General features: G+C 41.5%; 1 protein-coding gene across 1 annotated transcript in view; it reads left to right on the top strand.

The window, feature by feature from the left end:
* The first annotated feature begins 736 nt into the window (after nt 1-736).
* The window catches only part of CPA6 (carboxypeptidase A6), a 243,770-nt gene continuing 231,886 nt past the window's right edge, over nt 737-12,620 (top strand). Inside the window, exon 1 of the mRNA XM_081070231.1 lies at nt 737-861. Within this exon, the coding sequence (XP_080926357.1) occupies nt 746-861 (116 nt within the window). The 5' untranslated portion in view covers nt 737-745. The remainder of the gene's footprint in view (nt 862-12,620) is intronic.

Here is a 12,620-nt window from a genome sequence, read left to right as displayed (position 1 = left end):
AGCAATGTACTAGTTAGACATTTACCCCCCTCACAAAGTGATAACCCCCCCCGCCCCCATCTACTACCCCTCTGACATCCTATACAGCTGTTACAATTCCACTGACTCTATTCCCTATGCTGTACTCCACCTCCTGTGACTATATATATATATATATATATATATATATATATATATATATATATATATATTAAATTATAGTTGACATTCAATATTATTCAGCTTCAGGTGTACAGCACAGTGGTCAGGTATTTACACCATCTGTTCCTCAAACACATCATTTGCAATTAATTTAGGGTCCTCTGCTCTGGAAGGTGATAGGAGAAAGATTGTCCAAAAAAGTTAGAAGCCTAAAGTTGGATAGCAAACCACCCCCACCATCCCCCCCCCCTCAAAAAAACCAGAGAAGCGTTCCCCACAGGAAGCAGCACCCAGCAAACCACTGCCCTGAGTCAGCACAGGGGAGCCTGGTAAAGCATCAGGCTCAGCTGCTGGGCTGGGCTGCGTGCGCGGCGGCTTCTCGTCCCAAGACCAAGTCTTAAGAGCAACTTCCCTTCCTCCGCTGCTTGAACACTTTTTGTCGTTATCCTGTGCCTGGAGAGAAGTGTCACAGTTTGCTCACTCCCAACCCTTCTCCCCCAGCCCCTCCCAGAGACGGTGTGCGAGAGCGGAGGGGGTGCCGGGAGCCACCTCCAGCCTCGGGTGACTGCGGTAACTAACTTCCAGCTCCGCTCCCTGTAACGCTATGAAGTTCCTCGGGAAGCCCAGGAGCCAGACAGCTGCTTTTCTGCCTCTTTGCTTGCTCTTTTTGAAGATTCTGCAAGCAGGGCACAGCCACCTTTACAGCAACCGCTATGCTGGGTAAGTGGAGCGACTGTTGTGCCCTGCGTGGCTTTTAGTTGGATAAGGGGGCTGATTTGGGTACTGAGCACGCCTCAGTTTTTCTGGTCGGTGGTCTCCGGGTGGATCAGCACACTTTCTTGGCCACCTAAAGTACAATGTATGTGAGCTCCCAGCTCTTTGGTTGAGTTCATTGAGAGAATGCATTGGGAGCAAGTGTAGCTTTTCGTACTTTTTATAGTGTGTCCACATAAGCTGTGGACCACTGTTGAATGGGGTTCTGTCTTTGTAGTAGCTATGGCCAGTGTTTGCAGTATTTGCCTCTGTTGATGGTCGATGGAAAGGATGGCCGCTGTACTATGTGATTCATGACCTGAAAACTAAAGCTTTTCCTTTACAAATGTATGCAGGAGCAGGGGGTTGAAATGCACCAGTGATTAATTTAAGAACTGAGTGTGGTTTGTTGGTTTGTTTGTTTTTCAGTGCTTGTTTGGCCCACAGTGTGGTTATTAGAAAGATATTCAAATCTGATTGATGCAAATGAGTCCATTCAAAATAAGCAGAATAAAAGTAGCCAACTGTAAAATGTGTTTTTCTGAAGGGACAAACATAGAAGGGGAAGGAAGAACAATTCCCTTTTCCCCCCTCTGTAGGTTCGCATGCTCTGTGTTTGCCTTTGATGGGGAGGCACAGGCCTGCAGATAGAGCACTGTGTGACGCTGCACATCTTATCCTGAAGGCTCGCTGTGGACTAGACAGCATGTGATTTGCTGGAATTTGCAGGGGGTCGTTCTTTGAATCTGGAAATTATAGCATTCCTGCGTTTTAGAGCTGGAAGAACCTTAAATAGCTCCTCTAGTTCCATTCCTTTCTAAAGAGGAAAACCAGTGTCTTAAATCTTTTTAAAGTAGTCTACTATCACTCAATAATTACCAGTCGAGGAAAGCTTTCATATAGATCTGGATTATGAGCGGGGAGTGCCCGGAGATTTAAAGCAAAATTGATCTTTCTAGGAATAGCATAGAGAAGAATTTATGCGTGTGACCCTGGAAAAGAGAATTGTGTTCCTGTTTTTCTCTGAAAGAATCTGGGCTCTGCCTTTAGAGTTCCCCTGAATACAGTGCTTACAGAGAGAATTTTTTAAAAATGTCCTCAGTTTTAGGGGTTGCAGGCTGAGCGCAGGGCTTTGGCTGAGATGGAGACTACAGATAGTAATGCAATCCCCAATTTTTCTACCCTAATGTTCCCATGAGAAACATAAAGGAGTTAACATCTGAGGGCTGCTTTTTTGGGCTCCCAGACACACACACATGGTCCAAGCTTTACATCCCGTCATTTGTCACTGCCCTTGGGTAAGGGAGCTCGTGTTTAATGACTAATGGTACAGGCTCAGGTTGTGGAGGAATTTACTTTGACTCTTCTAGCTGATTCAGGCCATGTGATAAACATACATCACAGGTTTGGATGTGCCGTGTGACACAAAATCTTGCCCCGTCACTCAGCTGTGGCTCTTTCCATAATGACTTCAGTGTGTGGTGTTCCTCGGGGACAAGTTACCAGGCCTGCTGGAGCTGAGCAGGTGTGTGTGCTTTCCTAAGCACCACTTAGCAGAAGAAATGAGCACAGTAATGGCGCCCTTTTCTTCTAGAGTTTGCAGCAACTGGAACCTTTCTGGAGGAAGTTGCACTACCTTTTCTGTTGCTCTGCAGTGAAAGTCATAATTGCCATTTTCTTTCGGGCTGCTACATGATAAGGCAGTCCCAAATGTATAAATAACCACATGTCTGAGAGTTGGAAGGAAAAGATGCAACAATGAGAAACTGAAGAAGGCAATCTTACCTGTCCATCACTGTAGAAGCCTAGAGCGTCCTTCAAACCAGAAATGTTTCTGGGCACACTCACCATCAAAAGTGGGGTTTTTTTTAACTTACCTGCATTAGATATATACCTTATTCTCTCATCACCAAAGACAAATACTGTGTATGTTTGGGAGTATCTTGTTTTATTTACTTGGGAACTATTTTCTGTAAGTCGAGCTCTTCAGTGACCAAGAACCTGATGAGCTGACATGGTGGAATAGTATTTAGCAGTATTTTTGTTACATTATTTTTGTTGCCCCTCCAAAATTCTAATTCTAAACCACCTCATTTTTATCCCTTATGTAATTTGTTTTGGTTTTGCTGTTAGTCATTATGGAGCAGCCCCATTTCTTGCATTTTTATAAATGTATTTTTGTAGGTCTTGGTTAATCTAATAATATGGGATTATCATCTGCAGGACTCTCAACATGGATAAAAGATAGAACATTCAGGGAAGACCAGCACGCCCCCACCAAGAGTAGTTATTGAGTTCTATCCTCTTTATAAATAAACTAGTAACAATTGGATAGTGTCAATTTTATAATAAGTGTTCAGTAAACGGCAAACTTTAAGTGTCGCAGGAAAAAAATTGTGGCTAGACTACAAGGAAAGTCTAATGACAAAAGCTAATAATACCTATTTTGATAGCTATAGTAAATTACACATTTACAAGGGAGATTTAAAAATACACAGCAAAAATAAATAAAAATACATAGAAAAGGAATGAAGCCAAAATGTGGAAAATAATTTGACTTCAAATAACATTTATTGATACTCTACTATCAGAAGGCTTCAAGGCCTCCAAATGCAAGTCAAACATTTCCCTGATAAATGTCAGTCAGTGAGTGGAATCCCCCCCCCACACACCGCCCTGCCCCCCCCCCCCACACCCAGGCAAACATCATTTTGTTCTCTCCTTTTCACCCATCTCCTCGTATTCCTGGAAGCAGACCTAGTTATGTATTATACTGTGATATTGAGGACAAACACGTAGGATCTTTTGCCTCACATGAAATTGGGGTAGATTTTTTTTCAGTGATGGTAATAGAGATCTAAGACAATAAAGCAATAAATGCTGGCAATGTTGTAGACTTACAGTGGCTATGGTTTTTTTGAGAACTACTTATTCAGTACCTCCTTTGTGCGAGTCAATGTAGCATAATGTTTATGTCTTGAAGTTCAACTTGCCTGGGTTTCAATTTCTGCTTTCCCATACTTAAATGCTCTGTTACCTTAAGCAAGTTATTTAACCTCTGAGCCTCTGAGACAATGGAGATAATATTAGTTTTTTTTTGAGGATTAAATACAGTAGCATGGATAATGCATGGTTCTTGGCACTTACTAAGTACTTAATGAGGTCGTAAAATAGCTAATACTTAATATAAACATGTATGCAAATATTAGTATTCTCAACAACCTTATGCAGGTTTTGGTATTCCCATTTTACAGATAAGCTGAATGAGATACAGACAGAGTAACCCAAGGTCAGTGCTAACTAACCCAAGGTTACTATAAGACTACAGTTGGGATCCTAACCCAGTTCTGTCTGACTCTACAAACTAGTACTTCTCACTCTGCCACCCATTCAGATATTCAAAAGACTTGCTTCAAAGAATAACTGAATATTTAATCTTGCTTGGGGAACTGATTGTTTCAGGATAATCAAGGAAAGGACTAGATTATATAGGTAAAATTGGAAGTTTATTTAACCTTGGTCACCTTCTCTAGGGTGATGATGAGTCACTGAGGGTAGATCATTATTAGGAAAGCAGGCAGAGACCACAAGAGATAGAAAAATGGAAAATGAAGAAACTTTAGATTGTCACAAAGAAAACACCAAAAAGTAGCACAGAAAGTGGCTGCGGGTGTGTGTCTTCATTCACTCAACAAGTATTATTCAAATGCCTACTCTGTGCCACGAACAGTGACCAACAGAACCAGTGCCCTCTGATAACTTGCATTCTAGTCAGGAAAATAGCCCCATGCCCCGCCTTAGTATAGAAGCTATAAGTGCTTTAGGGGATGACAGATACTATGGGGATTAACAAGAGAGCTTGATGGACCAAGAAGGACAGGTAGAAATCCCCTAAGGGCCTCACCTACTCTGGTCACCTAGCCCTGCTGTATCTTGGGAGGGGGAGAGAGAGAACTCACTTCCTGCCACCAGCACTGCCTCTGGGGACGTAAACCCACTGGGATTGGATCTGCTGCGAGGACCCCTGACTCCTCTTTCCTCACCCAGTCCTGCATTCATGGAAGACCCTTTCATGTCTCAGAGCAATTCTTCCCCTTCTCTTTTCTTAGGGGTGTAGCTCCGAGGACTCAGCCTTTTCCCCAAGACTGTAGGTGTGTGCAGGCCTGCTTACAGCCACTAGCCAGCTGGTGCATTCTGATTGGCCAGTGTCCGTGCTGTAGCCACAGCCCCGCCCTCTGTCCCTCACCTGCCACCACCCCACACACACCCCAGTTATTTTTCATCCATGGAAGCAGGATATAGAGATTCGGGAATTAGACTTAAAAGGAAATAAAATTTCTTTTAAAACATCAGTTTGACCCTTGAAATCCTGTAAGCAAAGAGGCCCCATATTGGGATATGACATATTGAAGAGAAGAGGAGTGTAAGAAATACAGTGATTAGGTAGAATAGACAACTTCAGAGACACCGGATGTGTTTCTCCCTACCTAGTCCTCTCTATCTCTCAACAGCACCTTTTAATTCTTTTATCCTCCCAAGGTGACTTCCTTTTAATGCTCTAAACTTCTAGAAACCTGGAGTACAGCAGATCATGCTGGTCACGTGAATCGGAGAGTTACCTTCTGTGTTGATAATTAAAGTTCTTCTCAGATAGGATGGCCATAAATCGTCATTTGCCCAAGACCAGCCCGGTTTGCACCTGCTGTTCTGGCATAGTAATCGGCAGTGCCCCATTTCAGTCTGAGAAGGGTGCTGATTTGGATGGTCAACTGTGGAGTAAAAATCACTTATTATGATTGCTGCTTTAATGAGCTTTATTTCAAGTGTTCAACTACCCTGTTTACTTCGTGCCCAAAGAGCACATTTATCTCCATTTCCTTCCATTCCTGTAAAAAGTATCCTATTCTCTCCCTTGTAATAGCCACCAGCCATATCCAGGACTTCTTTATCTCCACCTAATTTAAAGTAATTTTCTTCTAACTGATCTACCTCTCTCTAGTCTTTTTTTCATACTGATGATCTCCCTAAAGTAAGACTTGTTGTGTTACTCCTGGCCCAAAGATCTACTTGGCTCCCTATCACCAACTCCATCATAATCCTGAATCCTCTGCCTGGCTTTCGAGGCCTCTATAATCAGACTCTCTGCCTCTTCTTCTGCTTGTGTTTCACTCTGCCTCAGCCCTGAAAGCCCTCTGGAGTCAGGTCAGAGAAATAGCTTTTGCAGAGCTCATCTTTAACTAGCAAAGTAGGCAGGCTTTATTCACAGTAATGACCTGAAGCAAGAAGGCTGTGGTGTGTTCTATGAGTTAGGGCCTCCTGCTTTGCTATTTAGAGATGTGCAGTGCTGCAGCTCTTTCCTCCTCTGACCTGAACTCATAAGCTAGCTGTACTCCTTGGGGATCAGCATTCCCTCTGCCACTGAGCTAGCCAAAGGAGGAGCATTTCAAATGCTCCTGGGCCAATGTCTCCTTGGAGCCCAGTCTGATAATGGAGCCTTTATTTTGTGGTGCCAGGATGCTTTCTGGGTAATACCACTAACATAATGATTTCCACCCCTTGAAATGCAATGAAGGATGTTAACGTTTCATAACTTCACAGCTTATATTGTACGAGTTACAAAAGCATTACATGTTTTTCTGTCTTTGTAAATGGGATTACTGAACAGAAAATAAAACCCTTTTGGGGACTTGGTTTAGAGTCTTCATTACAATTGTAGATAACTGGTTTATAGGATTAGAATTTGCTTTGCCAAATAAATGCTTTCCCAATCTGCCTTTGGGCATTAGCTTCTTTATGATAAAGAGCAATGTAGAATATAAAGCTTTATAATCTCTTTCTAAGAAGTATAGTAAATTTCCTAAATAATTAATTATGTTATTAAAAAAGCAAACTTCTGAGTGATTCTCTTCAATAAAATTACCACCTTTGTTCTGTATCTCACTGTACTTTGAAAATAGACACTAAATTTTTTTAAAAAAGTTTTACTACGTTATTAAGGATAACTATAGAGTTGTTTTGTTTTCTTTTTCTTTTTTTTCTTCCTTTTTTTTTTTTTTTGCTATAACAAAGAGCCCTCAAACTCAATGGCTTACACAAGAAATGTATTTCTCTCTCGTGTAAAAATACAGAGCAGGTACAGTGAGTTGTGCCAGAAAACCAGGCTTCCTCTGTCCATACCTCTGCCGTGCTCAGCACTCAACTCCAACATGTGGTTCAAGAAGAATCTTCTAGCTCTTGCAGTTCAGCCAGCAGGAAAGTGGAAAATAATGGTCACTCCCCTTCCCTTTAAGAGCACAGTCTACATGTTCAAACATCACTTCCTACTGGACAGAATCAGTTAGATCACCTGTAGCTGCAAGGGAGGCTGTGAAATAATGGTCTTGAACTAGGGGGCCAGATCTGGGAGAACATGCTGAGAAATCATTAGCAATGACTCTTTCTCTCTCAGTGGTCACTCTGATATTTACTGATGACCAACCCCTTCTGCCCTCCAGTTGGTTCTCTTGAAGAAGCTATCCACCCAAGTAGGCGTTTAGAATTTTGCACTTCAAACTAATTTAAAGTGTGTACTTTTATTCTGTAAATGGTCTTTTTAAGTCAGAGTGTCAGAACTGAAGGAGAGAAAAAAAATATCATAGCCCAGCCGTTTTATTTAATACATAAGGAAACAGAGCTCCAAAAAGGTAAAGGGATTTGCAGAGCTAGTGGTGGAGTTAGGACTAAAAACCCAGGTCAGCTGAGTTCACAGCATGCTTTCTGGTTAATAAAAGTATCTTTGGTGAATCCAAAAATCATCTTATCCTTTCCTATTCCCTAGAGTTGTTGGGGATGAAGCAGAGTGACTTGGCAAGCCTGAGAAGTGTTTAATGAGGGAGGATTTAATTTCATTTCTATAAACATTCGTAGGGTATCTGGTCCTCTGCTAGTCTGGGACTACAGAGATAGAACCATCCATGTGCACAATCATAAAGAGTAACTCAGACAAGTAAACAAACAATTCCAACTCTGGGATCACTGTGCCCTCAGGGAAAATCCTTGGTGCCGGGTGAGCGCAGGGGAGGGTAACTTAATCCAGACTGAAGGGTGGAGAGAAAATCAAGGAAGCCTTCTTGGATGCCAGATGAGTCTTAAAAGACAAACAGGAATTTGAGTGGATTATTAAATTGCCAAGGTATTTTACATTTTTCTTTTAAATGATTCATAGTCAAAGGACATGGCTCTTATCTCAGTAATATTGTGTTTCCCCGAAAATAAGACTTAGCTGGACAATCAGCTCTAATGAGTCTTTTAGAGCAAAAATTAATATAAGATCCTGTCTTATTTTACTGTAAGACCTGGTTAATATAATATAATATAATATAATATAATATAATATAATATAATATAAGACTGGGTCATATGAGACCCAGTCTTGTAATGTAATATAAGACTGGGTCTTATATTAATTTTTGCTCCAGAAGACACACTAGAGCTGATTGTCTGGCTAGATTTTATTTTCAGGGAAACACAGTAAAAAACAAGTAGAAATTAGGTTAAATCTTTCCAAACATGGAATATATTGTATGTGCAAAGCACTACAGGCGAGAGGGCTTGGTCAAATCTAGAAAATTGGAGCCATTAAATATGACTAAAATAAAGGGTATTTCTCTCGATGGGAGTAATGAAAGGTATGTAAGGCTTTAAGCCTATGTCCCATAACATGGGGTTCTGACTTCTTCCAAAGGCTACAGAGTGCTGATGAAGAATTTTGAATAGTGTATATAGATAATTCGATTTTTTTAAAGAGAGTTCCATTTGCCATCATTGAGAAGGGATGATATGAGGGATGAAGATTGGAGGCAAGAAGAGTGGGATATCATGGTGACCATGGAATATGTGTTACAGCCTGGCTTATGGCAGTGACATTTGAAGGAAATGGAGACAAGCAATTAAAGGAATATTTAGGAGACAGAATTTTCACAAGTGACCAAAAAGAAGAGGAAAGAGGAAATAGTGTAAAGTAATTCTTAGGATTTTGTAACTAGACGGAGCTCTTTGCAGAGAAGTTAAGTGCTGTTTGAATATGTGTAGTTTGAAGTGCCTGTAAGATGCCCAGTTGGATAGATGGGTCTGGAGCTCAAGAGAGATTTAGACTGTGAAACAGATTTCAGTAAGTGATGTGTAAATAGAATCTCTTGAAATCTTGAGTGTAGGATGGAACACCCAGGAAGCACTCATTACATGAAAAGAATAGAGAGCCCCAAACTGAACAGAACAGAGGAGAAAAGCCAGAGAAGAAACTAGTATAAAGGCCTAGAAAGAATAAGAAACCCAAGACATGTCAGAAATCCTGGAATATAAGAGATACAAGAAGGGAGAAGTCCGTCACATCAAGAACTGCAAAGTCATATCCATTGGTCTGGCCATTAAGAAATCAATTGTGTTATTAGCAAAGGTGCTTTTGGTGGAGTAGTGAGTAAAAACCAGAGCACAGTAAACTGAGGAATGACTAGGATGTGAGGAAATTAGCAGGGAGTGAAAACCATAAATTCAAGAAGTTGACCCATGAAGGTGGGGTGGTGATGGAGGTGATGAGTGGATAACTCGAGTTGAAGAAGCATTTTATTATTTAGTTCTTCTTAAAATATGGCCATGTCTTTTCTGTTTATGTGAGATGGTAAGAATAAGAAGAGGGGGAGAGCCTGTAAATAAAAGAGAGGGGTATAATGAAGTTGAAGTTAGGCCTCAAGAGACAGAAAGCTAGCTGGCCTATCTTTTCTCTGTCAAGTAGGAGGAGAGATCCTGGTCCCATGAAGAGATAGGGGACCCAATAAAAGGAGAGATGACTTTTATTTTATTTATAATGTCCCGCAGGGACATTATAAAACTTGGACCTTCAGAGGGATCACCAAGCATTACTGAGGGGCCAGATGATGGTAGAGATGAGTCTGTAATGGAACCATGAACCCAGCTCCATGATTTTTTTTTTTTTTGAGGATCATTCCATTTTTCCTCATGTTATCTGGAACATGCCACCATGGACCCCATCATTAGCTCTATTACAACAATTCCAAAAAAGGGTGAGGACATACCTTTAAACAAGCCCTTAGGAAGCCAAAAAACCAAATCAAGCAAGATTAATGCCAGAAATTACCCCCATCTATTCTCTGTTTCTCTTCTCTGTGTCTACAAGATAGGCCTCTGTGGCCTGTGTCTGGTTCCTTTCTCTAGCACTTTAATGGAGGGCAGGAGGAGACAAAGGGAAGGTTATTTCTTCCTCATCCTTCCTTCCCTGGTTTCAGTGACACAGCTGTCATGGTAGTTGCTAGCCTCTGTAGTGATGGCTCTTGCTGGACAAGCTGCCAAGGCCCAGCTCTCCCTGCTCTCTAGAAGATCATTTTTTCTTTCCTCCTTTTGTCCCTTCAGACCCAGGAATCCTTCATCACTGGGAGATTCAGCATCTCTTGTCTGTTCCCTTACCCGGCCCACATCTCTATAAATAACTCCTTTATTAAAGTCTCTCCGGTTGAATCATCTGAGCAGAGCTCTGTTTCTGCTGGGACTCTGACTGAGAGAGAAACCAAGCTGGAATTGAAAGCAGAAAGAATACACATTTAACTCTGAAGATTTGGGTTAGAGAAATTTCTGGAGCTCAAAATGAAAGGAAACAGGAAAGAAAGGAATACAGCAGTGGAAGAAAGAGAGGATAAGGAAAAGGCTGCCACTGATTTCTATTTCTCTAGCATTGCCTGAAATAATAAAACACTTTATAAATTGGAATATAATCTAAGGTGTTACATTCGGTAAAATAGGATGTCTAATATTAGTTGAAAAGGCTCTCATGGAGACACATCCTGTTACAAAATTGATTACCTTTTCCATTACCTTCTCTCTTACTGGAGAATTAAGTAGAAGATCTATGAAAATGTCTAAGTGTCTTCTTAGCCAAGTGAATGGGCCTCTCCTCTCCCTCCTCCTGTCAGTTGCCTAAGAACTGGAAGGACCATCTTCTCCATCTTTTCAGGCCTCCCACCCTCATCCCAGGACACTTAGTGACCACGTACCAGGAGAACTAATGATGACTACATGCCATCATTCTTTCTTCCCAAGTAGGGTCAGAAATCTTCAAAGTAGAAAGAGAGACAGAGTCTCTACCTCTTGAGGGCTTCTATTTTAATCCAACAATCTAAACTGGAACAATAATTTGAAAATACAAGTATATTACGTCAACACACCCTCCTCCTGCTCTTTCTCTACCTTTGTTTTCTTAACGCATACATCATGCATGTTTACAGCATCTCAGTCTTAGGTTACCAACTGCTAAAACATGAACCTTCTATGTGATCACACGTTTTACCACCAGGCAAGCATCCTGTTCTCTGCACTTACAGAATCTGGAACCATTTGCACGTGGGACCTCATCCGCCATATTTTCTTTTCCCCCATCTACCTTTCCGATTGTCCTCTGATTGGGCTGATTCCTGAATCACCTAAATGTGTACTAAGTTCCTTTTTGTAATGTTTGTGAGTGTAACGAGAACACAAAACTTGTAACAAGATATGATTGGGGTCCTATTATAGCTTATCAATCATGTTTCCATGGAATGTATATAATGTGTGTATTATGATGTGATTGCAATGTATTTGGCCTCAAAACTGGGACACGGGGGAAGGTTAGAAGCATTTGGGACAAGCCTGTGTAGCAAGATGGTCAGAGTAGTTAAAAATTTGCTGCTAAGAAGAGTTCTCGGCCCTTGACTTACGGGGCAAAAAAGGAGGGCACATATGGGGGAGTCCATCTCTCCCTGTTTTCAGATCTTTGTGTGAAAGCAAAGGGCAATGATTGCAAGGGACAAATAGAAAACTACCTTAATATCTGATAGGAAAACCACTTTGGTATCGCCTAGAGAAATACTGTCTGCCTTGTTTCCTCTGCCTAAAATGAAGGTTTTCTTTCTCTTTTTCCCTAGAAGCCTAGTTTGCTGAGGTAGTTCATGCTCCACAACAGTTCTAAAAACTCTCCAATTACTTCAAGCCCCCAGTCTGCCTAACCCTCCCTTTTTCCCAACCCCAAACCTTTTACTAATAAATAAGAGCAAAAAAATGAACCTTTCCTTTCCTGATAAGATAGAGGCCATGCGGCATCTGACCTGAGTTATCTGGGTTCCATCTTCTCTGCTTCAAACTACACAGGTCCCTCTTCCTGCCTCTTCTTTCCGAGACAGTATCTCATTCATTCAGTCAATACTGTTTGTTGAGTGCCTACCACATGCCCAATACTATTTTAAAGCCTAAGGGCTGACAGAGTTTTAAGTGCTAGGTATATAGCACGGTTTTAAGCACTGGTGACTAAAAATAGTGTTTCGTGGGATTTATATTCTACTGGGATGACAGAAAATTAATAAACCATAGTGTTAAATTCTGATAAGGGTTATGAAGCTGGATAAAGCATAGAAAGGGGGTAAAGAGTGTCAGGAGAAGAAGTAAGAGGAATAATAATGTGAGACCAGGAGCCATGCAAAAATCTGAGGGTAGAAATTTCCAGGCACAGGGAACAGCAGATGGCATGGGAGCCTGGTTGGCATGTCCCTGGATTCTCAGACCTTCAGGGTCAGTGTCACCTGGCAACTTGTTAGAAGTGCAAATTCGCCACATCCTCCCTCCCCATCAGGAACTCTGGGGGTGAGCCCAGCAATCTGGACTTTAAGGAGCCCTCTAGGTGACGGAAGCTGAAGTTGGTGGAACCA

Source organism: Rhinolophus hipposideros (assembly GCF_964194185.1).
Source record: "Rhinolophus hipposideros genome assembly, chromosome: 13".
Lineage (NCBI taxonomy): Eukaryota > Metazoa > Chordata > Mammalia > Chiroptera > Rhinolophidae > Rhinolophus > Rhinolophus hipposideros.
Note: the sequence above shows the minus strand (reverse complement) of the source record. Positions and strands in the feature narration are given on the sequence as shown.